Raw genomic sequence first — 27,796 nt, forward strand, 5'->3', positions numbered from 1 at the left:
GGGATTTTGAAAAAAATATTTTTTATACATACACAAAAGGGAAATTAAAAATTTTAAAATTTTATTATTTTTTCAGAAAAAAAAATTTTTTTAAGTGCTTCTTTTCTTTTGAAAAACATAAATGCGATATTTCTTGAACTTATTTGTTATTCTTGTTTCAGTAGCATGAAAAAGAAACAAATAAAAAAAAATTCAATGATTTAACTTCCGTTAATAAATGCAATTCATTTTGAGGATAAATCTTTTTGGAATTAAAATCACTTTTATGTACTTCTTTACAATAGTTTGTTATTATGATGATCATTTTAGCTGCTGTATTTATATAACAATGTAAAAAAAATAAGAATCTATTTCATGTTTTAAAAAAATTCAAAATCGTTATCAAAGTAATTACAACAATTTATGCTCATGTAATGAACAAATGAATAAACAGAATTTCTTGGGAAAATACGATTTTTCCCATCAAAGTTATCATCAATGACTTAGCAAAGAAATATGGGGTCCTGGAGAGGGTACTATTTTCTCACCCTTTTACATTTTTTAACTTTAAAAAAATGGCATAAATGACCAATGTTTTGTCTCCATGACGTACCCAAAGAGTGGCGACAGAGACTTTAATAACCCCTTGCATCCTGGTCACTATGCCTTTGTATTATTGGTCTATTATCAAATAAACCGATTTGTAAAGATACAAATTATCGGAGTTAAAAAATATTAGATAATGCTAATATTTTGCCACTTATAATTAGTCAAATTCTTGCTTATCAAAATGCATTCACTTTGTTATTGAATATAAACATCGAATGTCTGCTTATATATAGCGTAGTGTACACGCATCGATGCTGCGCATTATGGTGTCATAATGAATAAATAATAGCATGCATAGTTTCATCTGAAGTCATTAAAATAAAAGATGAATCTAATATAAATCATCAACATGCACATTTAATCAAAAATGTGCTAAAATGTGAAATTAATTGGTCAGTTTGTTATAAGAAGAGACTCATAATATGCGGGAGCATTGCATAAAGCCGCAAAATGTCAAATATGCCACTGCGCAATTTGCATATAGTATTCAGCTACAAATATTTTTAGGTTATAAACGACAGTGAACCGATATTTGGAACATTCTTTGATGTTCCTTCAAAGCAATTACAATACTTTTCATTTTTTAAACAAAATAATGGATTAAAACGTTTTGAGTATTCAGTATGTTTAATTACTTTATTATCAACACTTTCAAAATGAACAAATTCGAATTATTGTTACTTTATAAACAGATTTTTAAAAAAAGGATCTCTTTGATCTATACGATTTTTTTTTAAGAATTGTTGTCTATTTTATAGAAATATAATACCTTGGTTTTCTTTGAAATTCTTAAAGGTCTTCCCCCAGAAATTTTCTTATTAATAAAAAAAGAGTGTATAAATATAATTATTAATGGTTCGAAATCAAAAGAGTTAAACTCATTAATTATATCTTAACCCAGTTCTATTTCTAATTTTAAATAAATTTTTAAGAGTAATAATATTTGGTTAATTATAATTCAACATATATTATAATGCGTTCTTAATTATTTTTAAGCATATGAAATAAGATAATAACTCGATAAAACCGGTCTAATTGATTTTAGGCATTATCTAGCTCTCAAGATAGATTGAAATACCTCCCAATTTAGCCTTATTCTCTAATACTCATATAACAGAGAGGCAATAAATCCCATACTTTAACTAAGTATGGGGTTTAATAAAAAAAGAATTGTGTAACGTTCTCATTAAAAATCTATTCTTTTAATGATACATTTTAGAATTTGTCGTTAAACATTCGGAGCTTACTGTTGTAATGTAGATGAGTTCGTAATGTTTCATTTTCTTTGTTTAAAACGCAGTATAAAAACTTTATTATCATTATGAAGGACAAAAAAATTATGTATCTTTTAAATTTATTGCGACAGTTTCGGACAAAAGTGAATCTACTTAAGTACAACACAGTGCAATGCTTAGATATGATGATAGCATGATGACCTGATTTATTCACTTAATTAAGCAAATTTATCAATTGAAATTGTAATAAACAACGATTATAGCAAATGTGATTCATCGCATGAAGCAAGGTCATTAACTTCATTAAATTTAACATAACACGATTTTAAGGTATCCAACTAAATTGAAAACAGGAATTTGAATGAAAATTTGCATTTTTATTTTTTTACAGTTTTAAAAAATAAGTACATTTTTGTTTCCAGTGATACTTATATTCTGTTTCTATGTCAATTAGAAACCATGTTATAGCAAACTATTGGCATGTAAGTAATGCTTATTTATAAACATTTTAAAACTTTAAATGCATTTTCTGTAGATAGAGTTTTTGATCATTCTTATTGTACGAGTATCATCATATCTTAAAAAATAATTAAGATATCTTAAGGAAATTTATAATTAGTGTTCGTAATGTTAAGCAAAATGTAATGAACTATGTATTTAATGTTGAATGCTCTAGTAATGGAGTCATGATTGTTTAATAAAAATATTGCAGAAAAATCCAAAATTGCATAGATAATTTCATATATTAAATACAAAAATTTTATTTTTGAATATAATTATTAGATAATATTTAGTTACTCACTAAGATATGTTACACATATACCGTTACAAAGAAAAATGAAAAACTCGAACAATTTTTTTTTCTCTAGAAAAATTCTAGTTTTTTTAAATAAATGCTAAATTTTACATCAAAATATTCTTTTTTTCTAAAGCTAATACGTATATATTTAAATAATTTCCCTTTTATTCGTCATTTTATCTTTATATTAATAAAAAATCATCATATAAACATTAAAATATTTGTGTTTTTTTAAATCCATTCCGAATCTAATCGAATACTTTAATAATGGCAAGCAAACGAAGCTTAATATATACAAAATGCAAGAATTTTTTATCGAAATTTCACTTAACAAATACACATTATTTAATAATATATATTCTGTAGTACGAAAAGTGAAAAATATATATATTTATTTTATTCTATGAAAGAATCTAATTAAAGAATGCACTTACTTTTGGTTTCCATGGTTGCAGAACTGTAGTGAAATTTCTGAAAAATAAGATTAATAAATTTGATGAATAGACGTAATAAATTAGTTTTCAACAGAATACAATTTCACGATTTCAGAGAATATCTTTTTATTTTTAGATTTAAATTATGCACTACCTAATTAAAATTTAAATATATACTAATACTGACACCTTACTGTTTGGAATTTTTCTTAAATATCTAAATCTTTCTTAAAAAAAAAAAAAAAAAAAAAAAAAAAAAAAAAACTAAAATTTGAATATATTTAGATTTGAAGATTTTTGCGAGAAAATGTAGAACAAAAATATAAAATATTTTTGCCCTAATTTAATCTTCCCTTTAGCATGATTTTGGAAATCCATCTTAACGTTTAGTAAAAGCAACCAAGAAGCGTTTTCACTATAAAACCCAAACTAATATCACAATGAAATGAAATGTTCTCCTTATAAATATAACTATCAGCAGAAATAGTTTATCACATACTGCAGTCTTCGAGAAAAAAAGTTTAACAACTCTTTCTCTCAAAAGAAAATGGTGATAATATAAATATATATTTTGTAATAATTCACCGAATAAAATTATGGTGAATACTTTTAAAACTGCTGCAAACTAGTATATAATTATCGTCTTCAAGAACTAGTGAAAAATATTATGGTTAAACTTTAAGTCGAGAAACTGGTGGAACGGGATTTAAAACAAGGAAATTGATTCTATTTATACAGGTAAGATAATATTGCATCACAATATTTGAAAAGAACGTGTAGCTCTCAATTTAAAAATGCAAGCATATGCTTAAAAATGTTTGAGACAGATGATGAAAATGACTACTATAGTATTTAGGTCAATGACTAATCTTAAAATACCCTTAAAAAGTGGCCAGTTGTTATGGAAAGGAGGCAAATTGATTATGCTCAAATTATCTTTCAGACTCATATTTCCAAAAAAACCGAACTTCCATCATATAAAAACAATTTACTGTTAATTAAAAATTTGTTTTAAAAAGTTTCAATAGAAATAAAATAGTTATACCCAAAATATAATTATCTTGTATCGGCGTGTTCAGTATTCAACACTGCATTAAAATATTTGCAGGGATTTACTTTAACGCGAATTCGATATCTATATTATTAGAGATTTGTTTTATTATTTATTCAGATAAAAAATATAATTTTCAAAAATAAATAAATAATAATAAAACGTTTTCAGCTATCGAGTTCAGACAACGACAGACAGATAAACATAATTTCAAAAATATATTTTTCGGATTCATGGAGATATTAAATGTAGAGATTCTTTAAAATCTCGAGCTCAAATTTTTGACGATTTTAATACTTTTTTTGCGTATTTCATATTAGAGAAAATAAAAATAGTTTGTTGATTTTCAATAAATGAAAATCATTGTAGTTACGTATGTACTTATGTTTTCAAATCTAATTCAAAACGATTATTTTAATTCTACCAAACTTTGTATATTTTAGAGAGAGGAAAAAAATACTGTAAACTTTTCAAAGTACAAAATTTAACAAATTGTTGTAATAAAAATAACATTGTATTACTTCAATTATACTTCCGTGCCATATTTTTTTCATTCATTTTTTGAAAAACTTTAATACGCAATTGAATAGATGCAGACGATTTTGAAATAAGTAAATTTATACATTCTCAGTTGCTAAGCAACAGTGAGACTTTTTAGCTATACTTCTTTAATTTTTTCTAATATTTCTGTATTATTTTTTAAATATTTTTGGCAACGCTTCTTATTAATTTTAAAAGAATTCTAAACTTATTTGTTGATTCCAAACGATAAAAAAATTTATGCTTCAAAAAATTTTGTATAAACGAGTTTTTGCATTAAAATTATTTTTAAAAAAACATTTGTTTACAGATTCGTTGGAATTTCGTCAAATGTTAACAATAAATAGTTTCTTAAATTTTCATAAGTAATACAATATTAATGTTTTGTTCATAATAATGAAATATTGAGTTTTTTTTTGTAGCAATTAATTAAAACATAATTTTACATTAGTAAAAGAACATGAAATTTTCATCCCAAGTAAAATCAGCTAATCTTTTAACAGATGTTGTTCACTGGTCTATAAGGCAGTACATTTTTTACATAGATATTAACTCATATATATGTATATATATGGCTTTTCTCAAGATAAAAATAATATCATAGTTAATAGTTTTAATGCAAAAATTACTTTTGCATTAAATATTACAATACTGAACAAAATGCAGTCTCATGCCCCCGTATCCGTAACCATTCTGGTCACTGTACGGTTTGGTGGACATATTACAGGAATTTTATTTAAATACCAAAATATTTACAGTAGGGGAAAAAATATTACAATATAGCAATCTTTTTTTTTATTTGAACGGTTTTTAATAAAAAAGAAGAATATCAGTTGAACCTGTTGTTTTTAAAAAACTACCGATAGTAATTTTCTTCATATAAATCATCACTTCTAAAAACGGAATATATGCTAATTTCCATATTTCAAGATAATATGCGTCTACTCAATTATTTATCAAAATTTGAAAAAATAATACAAATTGAACTAAACAGTATTAAAAAACGATACTGATATCATTTAAAAGATCAAATTTTGAATTTTAAGAAATAAAAATATGAATAATCTATAAAAATATTTCTTATGGTACAAAAAACTCCCAAAATTACTGCGGTAAAACTGCAAAATTTCATTTAATTTTTAATTTACTGAATATTTAATTAACTTTTGCAATTAAAAAAGTTGACAGCATTTCTTCTCTTGCACTAATTATTAAGTGAGTAAAGTTTGCTTAAATTCAGTTCGATTATTTAAGAGACGTCGAACAGACATAGTATATACATATTCACATTAACTTTGATTTCTATTAATGCAAAAATATAAAAAAAAATCTGAAAAGAAAAAAATTACTCAGTATTTTAAAATCTTATCATTTCACAAAGTACATGACAGTGGGATTAAGGTAGAATGTACTGAAAAAAGGAGAGGAAAGTACATTAATCTCACATATATTCATCCTCTTCAAAAATAGATCGCTTTGTCTTACTCAACAAAATGTTTATATTATTCATTTTAAATTTGGCTGGCTGCTTAGCATTAAATTGTTGTTTCGCAATATAAATATATTAATGCCCCTTCCTCGCACATTCTTAAAAAATTTAATGTAATAGCATAGAGAGATACATACCTGTGAAAGGATGAAAAAACATATGACTGCATTTCTCAAGATGACCTGAAAACAATTAAGTAAATTAATGAAAATGCAAAATTAATATTTGAGGATTGAAATACGACTGCGAAAAATATATCTGTTTCTTATTGAATAAGCACTGATTAATTTTTTTTTTTCAAAAATTTCAATAAGTAAAAAAAAAAAAATTGACGACATGTTAAAGAAATTCTTGCGTGATTTTTTATCACTATCATATATTATGACAATGATAAAAATTTTATGGTTTAAAAATGTAATTATAGCTGCCTTTTTTATAAATTAAAGTAATCGGCATTCTATGTACAATCAGCCATATTTTTTTTAAATTTCTCTTTTATAGCAACAGGCACCATATCAGTAAGAAAAATCTTAAAAAGAAAAAATCCCATTATTAGAATATAAAATATTTCGCTATTTTGGCGTAATATCATAGTGTTCAGATGTTAATAAATCTATATCTATACTCTATACTTATAAATAAAGCTCAATGTGTATGTGTGTGTGTGTGTGTGTTGGCGCTCTACAGGCCAGGTCATTGACATACAGCTACCAAATTTGGTACATGTATACCTTAGAGGTCGGGAATGTGTACCTAGGGTCCCTTTTTTGAATTTTTAATTAGAATTTTAATTATTAATTAAAAACTAACTTTCCCGCCAAAAAAATCTTCCATTTTCCCCACCGCCAAATGAGTAAGGCTTCAGTTTTTTTTCTCCCAACAGTAATGAGGCTAGGGTTAACATTTTTCGGCGGATTATTTCAAACGAATCTGCTTATTTTCTTAATGTTTTATGCATTTAAAATTAAACATTGTTAATTAATCAATGTTTCAGTTTCATTTTGAAGTACTTTTGAATTAAAATAACACAGAATAAAGGAAATTAAAAATGTCTAATCTGCATAGCATTACCCCAACTGGCGTAGAAAAATTTACGCATGCGCATTGTGTTCTGATTGTTGACATGACAACCATTTCCAACGGATGATTTAAATTATTTTTAGGTTAGTTGCATACTTTTGTAAGTAAATTGTATTTATGTTAGTTATATATTTTTTGTATATGCTTATAGTTTTTTAAGTAATTTCTTTAATCAGTTTTCAATGATTTAAATTATTTTTAGGTTAGTTGCATGCTTTTGTAATTAAATTGTATTTGTGTTAGTTATATATATTTTTTGTATATGCTTATATTTTTAAGTACATCGTTTTTTAAGTAGTTTTTTTAAACCTGTTTTCAACCAATTATTTTAAACGATTCATTTTCTTAGTGTTTGATGCATTTAAAATTAAACATTGTTAATTAATTGATCTGTTCATGATGAATCTAAGAAAATTTTGTTGACAAATTCTTTAAATATTACATAAATTAAGAAAGATATTCTTTAGTGCCCCTAAAGTTTAAACGCTGAGTGACTCTATTTTCAGTAATCAGATTATTAAAAAATGCTTTGTTTCAGTTAAAAATATTATTATATTAATTGCAGATTAATTCTTTCCACTTTAATTTAAATCATAAATCCTACGGAAGCTAACAGAAAATGAGAGAGATACATATTACGTTATGACTGAAGGCCTTTATAATATTATGAGTGAATTATATGACTCTCAAAATTTGAAGTTTTAAAATATTTTGATGAAGAATCTATTAAAGTTGGAATTGCGTAAAATATTTAATGGTACAATCGGAGTTTAACCCCCTGCTTGGCGAAATTTTTAAAAATCGCCAACAACGATCTTGCGAAATGTTCAAAAGCAAAGGAGCAGATGTTCAATTATAGTGCATAATAAAGATTGCCAGTTTTGGCTCGTTATCGCGAAGAAGGGTGTTAAACTCCAATTCAACCTATTTAATTATTAAAATTTAAACGAACATTAAGATTGGCGAACCAGCTGGTCACCAAAGGCGGCTAGTAAATAATAAAGCCGAACCTCTATACATCAAACTTGAAGATTTCAGGAAAAAAATTCAACTTTTAGAAATTATGCTTTATTGAAATTTCAGTATACAGAAATATACGTTGCATTTTTTTTATTATTATGCTCCTATTTAAAAAATTATTCATAGTTTATTTTTAGGTTTAAAGAAAAAAAAAACTAAAAAAAATGTGTTTAAAAAATGTACAAATAATAGCGATTTTTAAAAATCTTTGATACCGTACTACTAGATGAAATTTATACTTTATTTGTTTTGTCTTTATTTTTCATCCTACTTTTTATATCTTTTATTTGACTTAGTTTTTATATCATAAAGATAATCTTAAATTCTCTGTCATAAATATTTGGTTTCAAAATTATACCGGCTATAAAAAAAATCTAAATCTAAACAGAATTTAAAGTAAAAATCTCGCTGCAAATTAGCAAACGATTTCTTAGAACAGAAACTAACAATAACAAATAATTCAATATTTAGTGTCATTTTTTTTCTTAAAATTCTTCCAAGAATACCAGTTAGGATATGTATTGATGAAAGAAATTTCTTTTCGTTATTCTTTCTTATAAATAAAATCATTGTCCCTTTTATGATAGAAATAACTCTACATCATTTACTTATTCAAAATTCTTTGTAGATTCCTAAAAAGAAGTTGTAAATATACAGATTTTCGTTGTAGGAAAGTTTTTACAAAGCATAAAATGTCTTCAAATATGTATTTAATATATAAAATGTTCCTTAATAAATTATCTCATCATGTGTAATAAAAATGTATTGGGAACAATGACTCGTATTTTATTTTTGTAGGCGCATTGCTATCCTGGTGAATACAAAGACTTTTATATTTCGAATTTCCTTTCTTTCTCAGTAGGTGAAAAAGTGTATCCTGTTTATTTTACTTTTTTAAATTCTTATTTTTATTACCTGTATTTGTCGGATAAACATGGATCATTTTGTATGTTGGAGAAATAAATTAAATTCTATGTTTATGCAAAGTCGATAATTTTCATTTTTTGTCTTTTTTGTTGTTGTTGTTGTTCTTTTCTCGAAATTTATAGTTAGTTGCATTCCATAAAAGCAGATGACATTGTATGTTCACTATTAAAATAAGCTTTCGATCATTTTTTTGTAAGACCATTAATAACTTAAAAGGAATATTTCATTTTGTATTTACAGATATTAGAAAAAAATCAGCTTCTGTGATGTTTATTTATTTAAAGATCTTTTTATCAAAAAAACATATTTTATTTTCATTGTCGTAGTTTTTATATAAAGCAATAAGAAGTAAAATTAACAACGAGGCTTACACTAGCGGTGAACGATTTGTTATTTCCCATTTAACCCAATGGCACCTAACTAGATGATAACAACTCTTCTCGAAATCAAGGTCGTCTTTAAAAAAAAAGAAAAAAGAAGTTTAACTTGCTCAAATTTTCTTCGAATTCAGTGAACCTCATTACCAAAAACACCTGCCTGAAGAAAGGGTTTTGAACCTGTTAAAACACTTCTTTTTTAATGAAGGCAAATATCCCCCTGTTTGCACTCGCCAGTCACTGCCCTTGAAAGAAAATTGCACCCATCAAGTGACCTTGAAAAATCAGACAATGTTCTTCCAGTATCAACTTTCAGATTAACTTTCTCTGTGGGGATCAAGTATAGATAAACGTGCCTTGAATCTAGAGCCAAGATCATGAGATTTCAACGCTTTAACGGTAGATTGTGAACACAATGGAGTTCACGTAAAGGTTCTTTGAGTGATCACTGTACGGTAACTCTACTGAACTTGATGGCACAAAGGTTCTGCTGTCAAAATGCTAATGGTGCAGTTTGTGAGTTGGATCGTTTGCTTCCTCGTCTTTGTTTTAAATAATTTTATATTTCGTGATGCATGCTGTAAAAGAGAACTAATCAAGAATCGTGCAGCTCTTCCAGTTTAAAGGTTCACAGAGGTGAAACATATGCCCATGAAAGAAAGATCTGGAATTTATTTTGCATGGCAGTCACAAATACAGTGATAACCTTTTGTTTGCTTGTTTTTCCTTTGTAGAAAGTTATAAGTGTCTGTCTTTCTAGTTTCTCCTGAGTCCAAGGTGACCTAGTGGGTTCTAAATTTTTTTGACAGGAGAGTTCTAAGTTCAAAAACTGATTAGATCTCATTTCAATCGTGTATTCTGATGCACTCCGATTCCAACGATGATGGCTAAACGTTTTAATCAATTATTTTCCCGATGGAAGTTGGTGAGACGTGGAAGCAACTACCGTCACAATGGAAGCGAGGAGATGATGAGACGAATAATTTGTGTAATACCCTCATTTTCAGCCCATAATCAAGAATCGTGCAGCTCTTCCAGTTTTAAGGTTCACAGAGGTGAAACATATGCCCATGAAAGAAAGATCTGGAATTTATTTTGCATGGCAGTCACAAATACAGTGATAACCTTTTGTTTGCTTGTTTTTCCTTTGTAGAAAGTTATAAGTGTCTGTCTTTCTAGTTTCTCCTGAGTCCAAGGTGACCTAGTGGGTTCTAAATTTTTTTGACAGGAGAGTTCTAAGTTCAAAAACTGATTAGATCTCATTTCAATCGTGTATTCTGATGCACTCCGATTCCGACGATGATGGCTAAACGTTTTAATCAATTATTTTCCCGATGGAAGTTGGTGAGACGTGGAAGCAACTACCGTCACAATGGAAGCGAGGAGATGATGAGACGAATAATTTGTGTAATACCCTCATTTTCAGCCCATAATGAGGATAGTCAAGAAACAATCATTGTTGCTTGAAAATGGGATGCTAGTATAATGTAAAAAATATAACTACCAGTTAAATTTTGAATATTATTAGTATTAATTTTAAAAAAATAATTTAATCAAACAAACAATTTAAGGACAAAAAAGAACCGAGAAAAATCTTAACGAATAGTAAAAGCACTGCAATAACCGAAACAGAATCAGGAAAACTTGCGAGTAATAATAGTATGATATATAGTAAATTGATAAATTATAGGTAGTAAAAGTACTGCAATAAGCGAAACATAATCAGAAAAAAATTGTCATTTTCTGTTAAGAAATTTATTATACAAATTATAATAGGATAAGTAGTAAAAGTACTGCAATAAGTGAAATAGAATTTTAAAAAATGTCACTTTCTTTTAAGAAATTTCCTATATAAATGATAATAGTATGATAAATAGTAAAATGATAAATAATAGTAAAAATACTGCAATAAGCGAAACAGAATAAAAAAAATTGTAATTTTCTGTAAAGAAATTTGTTTATATAAATATTAAAAACATACCTTTAAAGTGCATTATTTTATTTTTAATAATCGCTCATTCAACAATAATTACTATGTTATAAGAAGTATGCTGCTTTAAAGTAATTGCTTGTTGAATGCAAATTTTAAATGAAAAAGATTTTGTTCAATATTAGCACAAAAAAAATTTCAATTATCTGCACTTACATTCCCAAAATGTTTTTAATAAAATTTTCGATAAAAATAAAAAAGCAATGCTTTAAAACGAAAAAAATGACAACGACAATTCGATTTTATTTTTGTAATAAAGCCAAAAAAATATATAGATCTTTACTGTAAATAAAAGTTATTAAAGCATTTTCTAGATGATTTCTGTTCTTTAGTAGTAGGTTACAGCGATTGCCTACTACTGTATAGTCAGAAGTAAACTGCAGTTTCGGCCTCCGTGAATCATTAATTTATAAGTAATTGAACTATGTTATATGAAGGTGAAATAATAATCAGGCTATTTCTATCCATTAAATTGTGCAATTATTTCCCGAAATCCTAGTTTTGTATTCATTATATCTTGAAAATATATGATCCTGCATCTTTCTTATTCCCAGATTAAATATTTCGAGAGTTCGTTAAAAGTATACTTAGAATATTAGCATCACCATTTTGATATTTCATCACTTGTAAGACAATTTAAAAGTCTGTCGAAAATTAATAATTATGAAATAAAACTGAGCATACTTCCTCAAAAGTATTTTCGTTTGTACAAGTTAAATTTTGCACAAAAATGACTAATACCATTCGAATATTATTTTCCTGATTAAGACTCTGATACGAAATACTATATATCACATGCATCTGTTTGATTCAATCTGGTAATTTTGTTTCCAGTTGGAAAACTGTTATGGATTTTAAATTATTTTTACCACTTTTATATCGATTTATACAAAATTATACATTCAACAAAAGCAGCAGACGACTTTTTATTTAAAAAAATTCTCAATTATGGCTGTTACACTTGCAATTAAACAGTATCAAATCATTTTCCTAGTAAATTACTATCTAATATCAGAATTCAATACCAAATTGAAATTCTTGAAAACATGGTTAGTAAATTTTCCCTTTTAAGAACCCTCGATTGATTTTAAATAATTTTCGCACGTTTAAAAATTTATTTATATTTCGACATTTAAAATAGCTTTATGCTTTAGTGTTGCCAAAAAAATAAATGTGTTGCAATATTAATTTTCTTAACTTTTTGGCGAAAAATTATTTTTTAATAACTGAATTACTCATAAAACAATTTGCTTTTTTATTTATTAAAAGTTTTTTTTTCTTTCCAAATGAGCAGTAATTTTTTTCAATTATTTCTCATAAATATTACCACAAAAAATGTTGGCTTTTTTGTATTCGTTCAAATACAATTAGTCATACTTTTTAATAGTGCATTTCTTATTTAATTATTAATTAATTAGTAAAATGACAATTTTTCCCCACATTGTAATTTCTTAGAACTACAGAATATCTCATCAGAAATTTTCGCTTGTATCAATCAAAAATGCACTCTAGCTTTGAAAAATTAAATAAATATTGATTAAACGAAAAAAAAAAGACTCGCTTTGATTTTTTCCAGTCAAACATTTTGATGAAAATGTTTAAAACTTAAGCAGTTTTTACCGGGTTATATAAGGTGTCCCAAAATTAATGCAAGATTTGAATTTGCCACCATTAGTGCAGTAAAGTGTTGGAAGTCCTATTAAAAAAATCCATCTGACAGCTGATACTTTAAGATTAGTAAAAATGGAGCGTTACACGGTAGAACAACGTGTTCTCAATGTTGAACAATATTTCAAAAATGATGAAAGTCTGGCGGCCACAGTTCGAATATTTGAAGATTGGTCACCTAGATCGTGTGATTTAACACCATTGGATTTCTTTTTATGGAGTTATTTCAAGTCAAAAGTCTATGCCAACAAGCCCACAAGAACGTGTGCATGGAAGGAGAGGAAATTCAAAACTGCATCAACGAAATTCAGCCACATTTATGCAAAACGGTCATGGAAAATTTCGACAAAAGTGTGCGTATGTGCCAGCAAAGCCGTGAAGCCATTCGTCCTATGTGTTATTCCATACATAACCCTACCCTATGTACTTTACAATTCAATAAAAATATAAAAAAAAATTTAAAGAAAAAAACTGTGATTTTATTGAATTCAAATCTTGCATTAACACCATGTTCCTTCGTATAACGCTCCATTTTTACAAACCCTAAACTATCAGGTACCAAATGGTTTTTAATAGGGTTGCCAACACTTTACTGAACAAAGGTGGTAAATTCAACTCTTGCATTAATTTTGGGACACCGTTTAATATGTAACAGTTTCTTGTATTAATTAGCTCATATTTCATAATAAAGAAGTAAGGAAAAGAATTTCTATGCTTTTGATATGACATATCCACTAAATACTATGTAAACTTCTTCTTAATGTTTGTGTGTCTTCCTTATTAGTGAGTAAATAATGCAGAAAAGATAATTTTTCTTTGATTTTCTCTTCTTTTCTTTCTTTCTTTCTCTCTCTTTTTCCCCTCCATTTAAATTCCATAACGCTCAACCTTATAAGGTGAAGTTTCTCCTTCCGTTTGAGAAAATCAGCAGGGATTCTTAAACTGCGATATGACCTCTAGAAGTCCATGGTACTTTCCTAGAGGCTCGGAAAATATCTCACTTTTAGCGAAAGTTTTTTCTTTAACAGCTGTATAATATTTAACTTTAAAAATGCAAATTTACAAAAGTTTTTTTTCCATCTTTATTTATCGCTCATTTTTCACTATTGATAGTCACTTACAGGAAAACGGTTCTAAATGGAGTCCATTCATAATCATGTCAGGTGCTAGATGCCAGTTTAGTTTTGGAATACATTGACCATCTTGTATCCATTATTCATGGTTGTCCTAACTCTTTTATAACCTTTTAAACAAATTATTTGGTTGAAGGAATCTTTTCTTTTAACATAAAAAACTAGAAATCGTTTGCGATCTTTTCCCTTTAACATAAAAAAAATAGAAATCGTTTGCGATCTTTTCTTTTAACATAAAAACTAGAAATCGTTTGCGATCTTTTCTTTTAACATAAAAACTAGAAATCGTTTGCGATCTTTCCCTTTAACATAAAAAAAATAGAAATCGTTTGCGATCTTTTCTTTTAACATAAAAACTAGAAATCGTTTGCGATCTTTTCTTTTAACATAAAAACTAGAAATCGTTTGCGATCTTTTCCTTTAACATAAAAAAAATAGAAACTGCATCTAAGCGTACAGTCGAATTTGAATCAACCATTTTGAAATATTTGCTCTTATATTCTAAAAGTATTAAATGAATAACTACATTTATTTTATCAATAGACATTTAAATTCCTCAATATATCTTGCTGCCTTTGGAGCTTCCTAGAATATTAGCTTTCCGGACTTTTACACGATTAAATAACATTCAATAAAATATTGTGAGGGGAGGGGTTGTGCACGTCTGTTGGTATTCTATAAGATAGATCGTTTGACTTACAACTACCGAATTTGGAAAATATATACCGTGGGTGGAAATATGCAACTCAAAGCATTTTTTTTAATTTTAATTAATTAATAATTAAGCTGAAGTTCGACTTTTTTTCCACTATAGCTTCCAAAAATATTATGGCACAAAAAATAAATTTTACATCGTTTCAAAGTTTAAAAAAGTGCATTTTTAATTATGCAAATTTAATAATTGTGCATATTTTTCCTGCATTTTAACAATTTTTTAAAACTTTTTTTGCCTAATTTCCAACGATATATTTGTTATCCTGAAATTCAAACCGTTTTTTATTGTTTTATAAAATATTTAATCGCATTTGTTGAAAGCTAAAGAAGAAGGATTCTGTTTAATATCTGATTAATTTGAAATCTGATCAAGAAATATAAAAAAAGTGAAATAATAATACCACTAAATTCAAAAGATGAATAAAACACACATTTACATTTTTACTAGTCCTATGATGTCATGGGACTGGTATCCATTAGAAAGGCTAATAACACAATCAAGAGAATGCGTGTAAGGCAATTAAAATAATACGGATTTAATGTTTGACAACTTGATGGAATCATTAACATGAAAATATATCGAAACGATTTAGCTTCTATAAATGTTAATCCATCAAACTCTCTTGGTTTTGTAGTTATTGTGCTTATTTAAACTCGAACAGTGATCAGATAAACTTTCACTGGACGGAATTTGCTTTTGGATAAAATTTGACAGAAAACTACTAATTTAGTGTAAAGACCGTTTACCAAATTGCACTCGTCTAGCTAAAAGCGTTTTTTATTTATCTTTGAAGTCACAGATAAATATAATACCAAAAATACGTTTTCCGGCAGGAAGGTTTAAAATGTGGAAGGTCTCGGCTTCGGAACCGGAGGGTTTCAGGTTCGAGACCCAATTCCACCGAAGAACCGTCGTGTAAGGGGGCCTGTTGCACGTTAAATCCGTCCTGACCAAACATCCTCCAGCTGGTGTGGTGTGGAGAGGGGGCTGCCAGCTCAGGTGTCGTCCTCAAAATCTGACCGCGGTTCAAAATTACGAGGTCCGTCCTAAAATAGCCCTAGTGTTGCTTCAAACGTGACGTTAATATAACTAAACTAAACTAAAATGTGGAAATTCGTCAAAATGCAGAGTTTTTAAATATTTTGACTATTATAATATTTCTTCTATACTTTTTATATGATAAAGCGAAAATGAATGTAATGGTATGAAAGTGAGAAGAAAGTGAGAAAGTGAAAGTGAGAATGTAATGGTATGAAGTAAGTGAAGATCATTACCGTTCCGGTCTGTAAAGGAAAAAAAAAAGAAAATTCGAAGTATCTTTTGCAAGCGCAATTAGTTTAGTTATATTAACGTCTCGTTTTTAAAGCTACACTAGGGCTATTTGAAGACGGACCTCGTAATTTTGAGTCGTGGACAGATGAGGAGGACGACACCTGGGATGGCGTCCCCCTCTCCAAGCTTCCATGGCACACCAGATATTTGCTTCAAAGCTTTAAAAAACACCCAAATCTGATATTTAATTACCTTAAATAATAAATATATTTTTCATAAATAAAAATTGTTTGAGCAATATTTTACTTCTCTTAAAATAAAATTACTTTTTTAAAAATAAAATAACTACTAAATTCGCGATGAGTCATTGTAATGAATCGAGGACTCGGCATGCTCACCCGGAAGAACAATTGGAACAACGCAACAGAATGGTTGTTTTACATTGAATAGGAAAGTGAGTAGCTCCTTGTTCTGAGGATACTTAACATAGCGGTTAGACACCCTTTTGTTTTTCGTCTGAAGTCATGCGAATGAGCTCTTTCGAAAGAATTCCCGACCCGCCCACGAAAAATGTCGCCCACTTCACTAGGGGAGTGACCTGCGCAGACCCACCAGGTCCGTCGACCCTTCAACTTGCTTAGACATATTTCAGCATTAAAAAAAAAAAAAAAAAAAAAAGATTCGTCAGTAAAATGTTACTGAGAATGAATCAGTCTAATAACTGACAATTTAATCAATTGCGAAACAAAGCTAATAAGAAATTAGGCTAAACTTTTTAAGCTAATTTTTAAAATATTTTCTTAAAAATTTTTAAAGACTGATTCAAGATTTAAATGAATATTGAGAAGAATATTGAGGACATACAAGGATAAATAAAATGATGGGAAGTAAATATAAATAAAATGAAACACGCAAGGATTAATAAAATGATTTTAAATATCTAGCATACTTTCATTTGATATAAATGGCAACACTATGATTATTACCTTTGATATAATAAATGATCTACTACAGTTAACAGCGAATCATTTTCTAAATAATAAAAAATAAATTTTTGAAATTAATAAAAATGAATTTAATTAATTTATTTGTTTTCACAAAGTAATCACCGAGACCATAGATTTGTCAGCAAAGCTTGAAGAAAGTCGTTTCAATAATTTTTATTTCTATAGCTTATGAATGAATTTCACTTTATTTACACAGACTGATATATTCTAATTTTTTTAGATGAGCTAACTTATAATAAAACATCTTTAATAATCAAAGAACTGATTCTATTTTCATTACGTTTCTGACTTTTTTTTTTTACATATTTTTAACAAGCTACTATTAAGGCTCAAAAAACATGTGCGAACACAATAGCAAGATAATTTTGAAAAAGAAACAAATTTATTAAAATGTGTATATATTTCGCAATACCGCAAAAATTGCAGAATTTGAATTTAAATACGAAAACACTAACAACGAAATACCATTCTTATAATTAGTTAAAATAGTTTTTGTAAAAATCCATTTTCAACATAATGTTTTATTAGACATATAACCATAATTTTTATATTTGTTTAGTGTTTTGTCTCCATATAATTATGAGCTTAATATAAAGGCTAAAATGACATTTGTGAGGATACTGACCAGGTGATAAAGTCTAAGCTTAGAGATCGGAGAGTTCCAGCTTTGAAACCCGATTGTGTCTCATATCCGCCGTATATACAAGGTACAAAACGACACTGTGGGTATAAATGAAGACTTTATTCAAAGTATACACCATAGGCCTGAGCACAACGATCCCATTGATTAACGAGTCGAAGGATTCTTTGTTCCCAGAATTCCTGTGGCCGTGACGAGACCCAGTCCTTCCAGAGTCCTTGAGTTCGCCGTCTGAGTTGAAGCGCTTTCCTTTCAGATGTTTTTTCAGGGAATCAAACACATGAAAATCGCAGGGCGACATGTCCAGGCTGTAGGGCGGATGGTCGTGTTGCTCCCACTTGAACTTGGTGACGTGTGTGACCCTGGAGACTTGTGGACGCGCGTTATCATGGAGCAGAACCACACTCTCCGTGAGTAGCCCCGGTCTTTTTGTTCTTGATGGATCTGTGTAGTCTTCGTAGTGTCTCACAATACACATCGGAGTTAATGGTTTTTCTGTGCTCGAGGAATTCAACAAGTAGCGGACCTTGGACAGCCAGCAAATTCAAGGACGCTGTGAAGGGCTTGGTCTCGTCACGGCCACAGGAATTGTGAGAACATGGAATCCTTCGGCATATTAATCAATGGGATCGTTGTGGTCAGACCTATAGTATATGCTTTGAATAAAGTATTCATTTATACCCACAGTGTCGTTTCGTACCTTTTCATTTGAACACCCCTTGTATGAACCTGATGCGCTTTAAATCTGAAGTCGTGTATCAATCGTTTACCCGTCGGTGTGGCTTGGAAGTTTAGAAAGAGGAATATAGAGTCATAATGTCTTGATGAGTCATAATGTCATAATGTCTTGAGTGTCGTAATGTCAAGGCTCAAAAAGACGAGGTTCTTCCCAAAAATAACTTTTTTGGTGATTTAAAGCAGGGAGTTAAGATTATTAATGTAACATTTACCTTGAAAATTACTCTATTTATTAATACTAAAAATTTTTATGGGAAGAGTTTAGTATAATTTTTGAAAATAAATTAGTTATAATAAATATAAGATGATTGAACCAAATGACCAAAAGTTGGATAAAAAAATTCTTTCAACGTTGAAATTGAACACTTCCGTTTTACATTTAAAGTCGATTTTGCCTTCTATCTATTTGGTTGCCATGTTTTCTGTTTTGAAAAGCACTTTTTTTAACCATTAAATATACTCTTTTTTTACAGCAAAACAGAGATAAAAATGAGCGATTGTCCTTTCATGAGAGAAAAAAAAAAGCGCTTAAGAAAAGGAAGATTTAAAAGTCATTTCAAAGTTTATTCAAAAAGCTGTGCATAAATGGAAAACAATTTCATCTGTTGTTAACGTCAGTTCAAATTCATGACAATAAACTCTTATCGACAGCGAAATATCTTTAGCACTTAAGTTAAAGGATAATGGGTGGTGATTTGCAACAGCTTTTCACCTGCATCTTGCTATCAAAAGATTTTTTTTTTTTTTTGTAATAACCAAAGTGTAAAGTGAAGTGGTATTGTTATTATGTCATTAGAAAGCTGTTATTAGGATTATGTTATGGCTGTAAATATAGTTTGGGCCGGCGTCCTTGCATAGGGGTAGCGCGTCTTCCCCATGATCTGGGCTTCCCGGATTCGAGTCCCGGTTTGGGCATGGTTGTTCTTCCTGTTCTATCTGTGAGATGTGTGAATGCGCCCTCCTGTAAAACGGGGTTGTGCAAGCGAATGAGTGATGCGTGAGTAGTCAAGTCGTACTCTTGGCCCAAGTTGGCGCTACGATGAAAACAAGACTTAGGCTTAAATCGGTTGTCTTTGAACAGCGGGCTTGTCCGTGGCAAGTGCCATAAGAAACAACAACAACAATATAGTTTGGTGTGTTGGAAAGACCATTTACAAGAGCAATCCTTGACTTGTTTCATTTTTATAAATCTATTGAGTGTTTCCAATTAACTAAAGAATGGAACGATGAAATATTAGAAATAATTTATAAAGTCAAACAATAAATACAGTAGACATTATTTTTAATTTATCATAAATGTAGAAAAAAAAGCACTGTAATCTTCAAAAATGTCTGTCCCGAGATTTCGACGAATATCCACACTTCAGACCTCACCAATACAGTAAAAACATATTTTTAGAATTACGTTTGTATTGCGAAGACAATAACACAACGTTTTGAGCTAGATAGATAAAATGTGGTAAGTGGTCTTTGCAACATATTTGTAGATTCCTCCCACATTTCGAATGAAATCCGTTTAAAAGAAGTCCATCTCTTTGCTCGAGCACAAAGGTATACGATAACTAAAAAATGTAGAATTAGTAGATAAAATTTTATGTATAGCTTTAACATTTAAAGTGTAAATCCGTACCAAATTTTAAACCAAATTCACCAAGAGGTTGACCGTTTGTCTATACATACATATGCATGAAAATGCGGTTACTCAAAAGCGTACAATGGATTATCTTCATGAAATTTAATATGTGATTTTTGTTTTTAAAAACGTAGTTCTGTGTGTGTTGTTACTTATGGCACTTACCACGGACAAGCCCGCTGTTCGAAGGCAGCCGATTTAAGCCTAAGAGGGAGCTCCTCTTGTTTTAATCGTAGAGCCAACTAGGGCCAAGAGTACGACTCAACTACACACACGTCACAACCCTTTTTACGGGGCGGATTTCATTCATGCATTTCATTCACAGATCGTCATTTAGACCTAAATCAGAGAACGATCACCCCTGATCGAGTACCCCTAGTAGTATTACTCTCGACATGGAGGACTGTGTAACCACGACAGATTTATACGCGCGTCAGCCACCAAGCACGCAGGGAATCTTCGGCCGGGCGGGGTTCGAACTCGCAACCTAAGGGACGCGAATCCAACGCTCTACAAACCAGGCTATCCCGGCCTTTACGCAATTCTGTGCCCATTTGTTTCACACGATTGAAAAGAAAGCATTCAAAATACACACTCAGTTTTCTTCATTGCATTACGAAGCACAAAATGCTCATGTGAGGAATTCGTAAAATAAAAATCTGAGGAGTTCTGGAGTTCACGGCCTTGCTCAAATTTCTGAATTTTTATATAAGAATAAAGGGGATGAAACTTTTATAAAATAGTGTGGGGGAAATTTTGTGGGGGAGACTCGTTCCGCTGATTTCTAATACATTTCATATTGTTTGTTTTAAATTTATTAATTATAAAAGAAAAACTATTTGTCAGAGTGTTCTTTCCTTTTCATTCTTTATGTAATACGCTACAAAAATTTGTCCCCAGTGTTTTTTGCCCGAATATTTTTATCAGAGTATATAAAATAAAAATGAAAAATAAAATGTTAGTTAAAAATAAAAACAGAAGCAAATCTTGTAAGCAAACTACAAATAAATTTTTATGGTCTGAATTATACCATCTAATACCCATTGCTAAAAAATTGATTCATACCTACTATTTTGAAATTAAGACAATATGACAAATTACATTTATCTAGATTCTTGAGCTTTCAAGTTATTGTTATACGAATCTGCAAACAGACGGATTTGGTCTAACACGCAAAAAAATCCAATGATAAAATGTCAAACAATCATGTTTATTAAGTTTTTTTTAATTATCGTATTTAGAATATTTAATGTGGAATATACGGAGAGATTTTCCATTGATGAATTTCATCCAAAATTTGACAATAATCTGCAATTTAGGAGTAAAAAAGCAGAATGTCATTTTTATTTATTGTTTCAATTTTGAAGATTCATGTTTCCATACACAAACATAAACAGTTATAATTTAAAAAGTGGTTTTTTTTTTCGGGCCCAAGAATATCTAAAATCAGGAGACACATCAAAATACTGTGACTGAATTTTTTTACCGATTGCAAAGTTTTATCTTTCAGTGCTTCATATATAAACCAGTGGAAATGGTTTCCCCAAAAAAATTCTCACGTATTTTTTAACCGCTTCCCTGATTATCCCGCTTTATTTCGGGCTAGTATATACTGCAATTAATTACTATCCCGAGACAATTCGGGCTTATCAGAATCTGTCAGTACAATTTGTACTGACAAATAAAGCTTTAAAAAATACAAAACATTTTGACAAAGATACCTGAAGCTTAAAAAGATACAGAACATTTTGCTATACTGAACTTATCAAGCAGTCACCAGGTAAGAATAGTTATGTTGAAAAAAATAGAGTAAAAAATTGGCGATTGTTTTTGAAATCGAAAGCAATACATGTAAGATAATGGTTATGAAGAAATGGACTTCGAATATAGTGAACTAACAATTTCATTTACCCGAGATAAATGGAGAAAGAAAACTGATGAAAAACTATACGCTTTCATACCTATAAAAATTCTATTTAAAATTCGTATGATCTGTTTTTTTAGTTCCTTATGTTTAAAAATAAAATTTAAAAGGATAATGATTTTTTATCCATATTTTTTTCAAAAAATTTAGCAAGGAAAGCAGTTAATAAAGGTGCTATCTTCCCTTCTCCAGCATAAAGTTGTGTATCTTGTGAACGCCACTCAGTTTTATTTTGAATGAAAGTTAAGAGAGTCCCATACATGAGAGTTTTCTGCTTTGGGCTATAGTAGAGATAATTTAGTTTAGTTATATTAACGTCCCGTTGTAAATCAACACTAGGGCTATTTTGAGACGGACCTCGTCATTTTGAACCACGGTCAGATGACGAGGACGATACCTGAGCTGCCCCCTCCTCTCTACACCACACCACACCAGCGGGGGAACGTTTGGCATGACGGATTTAACGTGCAACAGACCCCCTTACACGACGGTTCTTCGGTGGAATCGGGTCTCGAACCTGAAACCCTAAGGCTTACAAGCCGAGACCTCGCCACCAGACCACCGCGGCCGCTATAGTAAAGATAACAAGGACTTGTGTATTAATTGCATGGCACTGACGAATAATAGTTAAGAAAAATCGATATTTGGCACGAATATTTTTTTATTAAATTTGGTGTACGATTTTTGGTGCTTTATTTTAATGATTAAATGCTGCCATGTGGTTAATACATTAATTTTTCCCAACCGATTGAAACAAAAGTTTGTCACAGAATTATTATTGAAATCAAAAGATCACATACCCATTTTCATTTATTTAACCCTTTCTAAGGCCGTGGGAAATATGCTTCCCACCAAATTTATCAATCTTTGTGTGAAATTATGTAGGTTGGCATAAGTTCTGACAAACTTTTTTAGAAAGACAGAAACTTACATGCTTCAGTTTTTTATCTCAGACAAAATGATGTGTCTTGATTTGTTACTTAATTATTAATTAACCAAATTAATTAATGAATCAAATTAAATTTATCTAATAAGCTAAATGAATCTTTTTTCTTATTCTAATTTTAAGCCAAAAAATATTTTAACATAATATGACTAGAAAAATATGGCCCTTTAAAGGGTTAATTCAATGCATTTTTGAGTTTACTGCTTTTACGTGCATGCAAAAAAACAGATTGACAGATGGTCGAACTTCTGATAGATTTGGTTCAAAACTTTATAAGAATCTCACATATCAAATATTAAAATGTGAACTAAATTTCATCCTATTTGAATTGTCACGTTAAATGTTAGGTTTTTAAATCATCGCATTTACATGTATATAAAAATATGAACCGACAGATGGCGTGGACCCCTTAACGGATTTGATTCAAAATTTGGTGCGGATTTATATTTAAATGTTTAACCTGAGTACCAAATTTTATCTAACGAGCTGTTTACATTTTACAATTGTAGTGTCACATATTCGGGCAGCTGGTTATATAAATTTCCTATGAATGGATATTGTCAAAATCTAATAGAAATATACCAATTTGGTATCAAGTCCATACATTGACCATATCAAGGTCCAACTCAAAGACAGACAGATGCAATCCCAAAATTTGGTTTGAGGGCTCAGGGAAATCAAAAACTTGTAAATTTATCAAAATATGGATTCCGTATTTTATGACAATACTTTCTGTTTGTATAAGAAAGTAAAAATCTAAACTTCAAAATGTAACGAAAATAATATTTGAAACAAATTCCAACAGATCTTAACAAGTTTTAACAAAATATCATAATGATTACGCCATTTATCACATGATTCAATTTTTCATTATTGTTAGGTTTAAATAAATCCAAACAGTTGCTTACAAGTTTTCACAAAATTGCATAATGACATCATCTAATTCAAACACAATATTGCGAGGTTAAAACAAATCCAAACAGATGCTTACAAATTTTCATAAAATTACTTAACCCCTATGTCATTTATCATCTAATCGAAACTCAATATTACGAGGAGGATACGCTGATTAAAATCAGAATCACAAGCTCCCGGATTACTGCAGATTGCACCAGCCATTTTGCTGCTTTCGAACCGGATATTAATCCGTCAAAAAGATAAAAATGCAAACGAACTTCAACAGTCTTTACTCGCATCATTTATATTCGATGTTCCCGAGGACATCAGATAAATGAGGTGCATCGCTTATTGTTGTCTCGGATGGTAAATTTCACTCTCTTCCAAGGAAATCTCTAGTTTTTATCTATCGTTTGTATTCTGAATACGTAGCTTCACTAGAAAATATCGACTTTAAATTTTATTTCAATACTAATTTAGCTGTGTTATAATACCTAAATTAAATGCTAAATTTCCTTTATATTGCGTATTGTGTTTTTGAGTTTCGTATATTTTAAGTTTGTTTACATATGCATGAACAGACTAATGTTCTAACTTTAGCGTATCTAGCTTGAAATTATATTTTGACTTTCAATTTTTGATGCATAGATTATAAGCTAAAATTGGCCCATGTAGCTTGTTGTTTATAGCGTTGACATACGCGCATATAGACAAATCGACATACTGTCAATTCTTTTACAGATTTAATCTAAATGCAGATATAGACCGCCAATACTTGTAATAAAACCATATACCAAATTTCATATATCCGACTTGTAGCAATTTAGAAATCATCGTGTTCACGGATAGACAGACAGTTTCCTCTTTAACAGAACAAAACTTTGACAGAAATCTATAAGTTTAATTTTGAATATCGTATACCAAATTTTATCCGTTTGTTCTGCTTTTGAATTATCGTGTTTATGGACTTTAACCGTGATTTCAAAACTGGTGGGGTTTTTGTTGCTGTTCTTGTTATTGCTGTGGGGTTTGTTTTGTTTTTTTCAGACTCTGAGAAGTCTTAAAAGTTATATTCATCAAAATTTTGCGACAATTTTCTGATTTTTACAGTACTTTCTCTTTGAGAAACATCTCAGATTCATTTAAAGTAGCTACCATAATAATTTTGATAATTGAGGAAATAAAAGTATATGCTAGTTTACTGATAATTAAAATTATGTGACTGTTTTATATTACATGATATTCATGTACTTATATCTATAAAATAGTCGGTAACATTGAAATTTAGCTTTTTGGTGAATTACCGTCTAAGGTTGAAACAACATAAATCTTATTACAAAATTCATTATTTTTTTAATTACTAATATTAAAATTAAATTTATAATTATAATAAATTGTAAGTTATGAAGTAAGTTATTGAATCAAATCATCAGTTTATTTTAGTCATATTAATATCTAGTTGTGAAGCAACACGAGGAATATTTGTGAGATGAATCGCAAAATTTTGAATTGCATTAAGGTGACGAAAGTCAAAATGAATTTAAATACGCATCTCTAAGTTTCCATGCCACAAAATAGATGTTTGATCTACGACCAATTTAACATGTAATAGTCTTCAAAAATACGTGACTTTCCATGTCTGGTGTGCAAGTCTCTCCAGTCCAGCCTCTAATTTCGTGGCCGATATAAATAGTCTCGTAATTCCAAGGAGTCACATCACAAAGCTAAGATTCTTCTGCCAGATCACCGACTTCTCTTGAAACTCTCAAACGAAATGAAATTCTTATTTTGTATTGTTTTGAAATAATTCAGGAGTTAGTTTTGGGTTCTTTTATTCTTTATAAATAAATATAACAGTTTCCTTATTTCCAATTGCAAAAAAATAATAGATGAAGGAATAAAATCAAATTAAATTTTAAAATAAGATATAATTTATAATATGTTGCTAAAATAATGGGTATTAAGTACCATGAAAACTTTTTCAAATAATCATTAAAAGAAATATAATATATCATTTCGAATTTTATTTATCTTCGAATTGTAATGCTTTTAAATGAGTAATTAAGAAATATAAATCTTAAAAAAGTATTCAAAATAATGCTTTCAATCATAAATTTTTAATGGATAATTTTTGTAATTTGTATTCACTGCCCTTTCAAAAGTGAAACCATTAGTTATGTATTTATATCCATTTCATTTTTGTATTCAATTTTATCTTATCATTATCAAAAAACTTTTCGTTTAATCCAAATTATTATCATGATCATTGTATGATCAATTCGTGATAAATGTCATTTATTTTCCATGGATTGTTAATCAAGGAAATCAAAGTTTTAAGTTTGAGTCACGTTAATAATGTCTACTATATCAAGGAAAATCCATCATTATTTTATTTTATAAGGTGAAGTTATTAAATTGTATTTTATAAGTGTAATCAAAATAGAAACAAAAAATGCTAATCTATACTTATAATAAAGCTCAATGTGTGTGTGTGTGTGTTGGCGCTCTACAGGCCAGGTCATTTGACATACAGCTACCAAATTTGGTACATGTATACCTTGGAGGTTGGGAATGTGCACCTGGGGTTTCTTTTTTCGAATTTTTAATTAGAATTTTAATTATTAATTAAAAACTAACTTTCCCGCCAAAAAAATCTTCCATTTTCCCCACCGCCAACTTTTCCGCCAAAAAAATCTTCCATTATCCCCAGCGCCAAACGAGAAAGGCTTCAGTTTTTTTTTCTCCCAACAGTAATGAGGCTAGGGTTAAAATTTTTCGGCGGATTATTTCAATCGGTTCTGTTTATTTTCTTAATGTTTGATGCATTTAAAATTAAACATTGTTAATGAATCAATCTTTCAGATTCATTCTGAAGTACTTTTGAATTAAAATAAAACAGAATAAAGGAAATTAAAAATGTCTAATCCGCATAGCGTTACCCCAACTGGCGTAGAAAAAATCACGTATTTGCGTTACGTAACCGGAGAAGAAAATTCACGCATGCGCATTCTGTTCTGATTGTTGCCATGACAACGTTATCAGTGGAGGATTTAAATTATTTTTGGGTTAGTTGCATGCTTTTGTAAGTAAATTGTATTTATGTTAGTTATATATTTTTTGTATATGCTTATAGTTTTAAGTACATCGTTTTTTAAGTAGTTTTTTTAAAACCTGTTTTCAACCGTTTATTTTAAACGATTCGTTTTATTTTCTTAGTGTTTGATGCATTTAAGTTTAAACATTGTTGATGAATCGATCTGCTCATAATGAATCTAAGAAAATTTTGTTGACCAACTCTTGAGATATTACATAAATTTAAAAAGATATTCTTTAGTGCCCGTAAAGTTTAAACGCTGAGTGACTCTATTTTCAGTAATCAGATTATAAAAAAATGCTTTGTTTCAGTAAAAAATATTATTATATTAACTGAAGATAAATTCTTTCCACTTTAATTTAAAGCATAAATTCTACCGTTTTCAACCGTTTATTTTAAACGATTCGTTTTATTTTCTGAGTGTTTGATGCATTTAAATTGAAACATTGTTAATGAATCGATCTGCTCATAATGAATCTAAGAAAATTTTGTTGACCAACTCTTGAGATATTACATAAATTAAAAAAGATATTCTTTAGTGCCCATAAAGTTTAAACGCTGAGTGACTCTATTTTCAGTAATCAGATTATAAAAAAATG

The 27,796-nt window shown here is 29.2% G+C and overlaps 1 protein-coding gene across 1 annotated transcript in view; it reads right to left on the reverse strand.

Annotated features, from left to right (window-relative positions):
- The window catches only part of LOC129981029 (uncharacterized), a 272,688-nt gene that overhangs the window by 237,318 nt on the left and 7,574 nt on the right, over positions 1–27,796 (reverse strand). The window contains exons 2-3 of the mRNA XM_056091634.1: positions 6,274–6,318; positions 3,057–3,093 (exon numbers count right to left, since the gene is read on the reverse strand). Coding sequence (XP_055947609.1) covers positions 3,057–3,093; positions 6,274–6,318 — 82 coding nt within the window. The remainder of the gene's footprint in view (positions 1–3,056; positions 3,094–6,273; positions 6,319–27,796) is intronic.

The sequence above is a fragment of the Argiope bruennichi genome, chromosome 8 (genome assembly GCF_947563725.1).
Source record: "Argiope bruennichi chromosome 8, qqArgBrue1.1, whole genome shotgun sequence".
Lineage (NCBI taxonomy): Eukaryota > Metazoa > Arthropoda > Arachnida > Araneae > Araneidae > Argiope > Argiope bruennichi.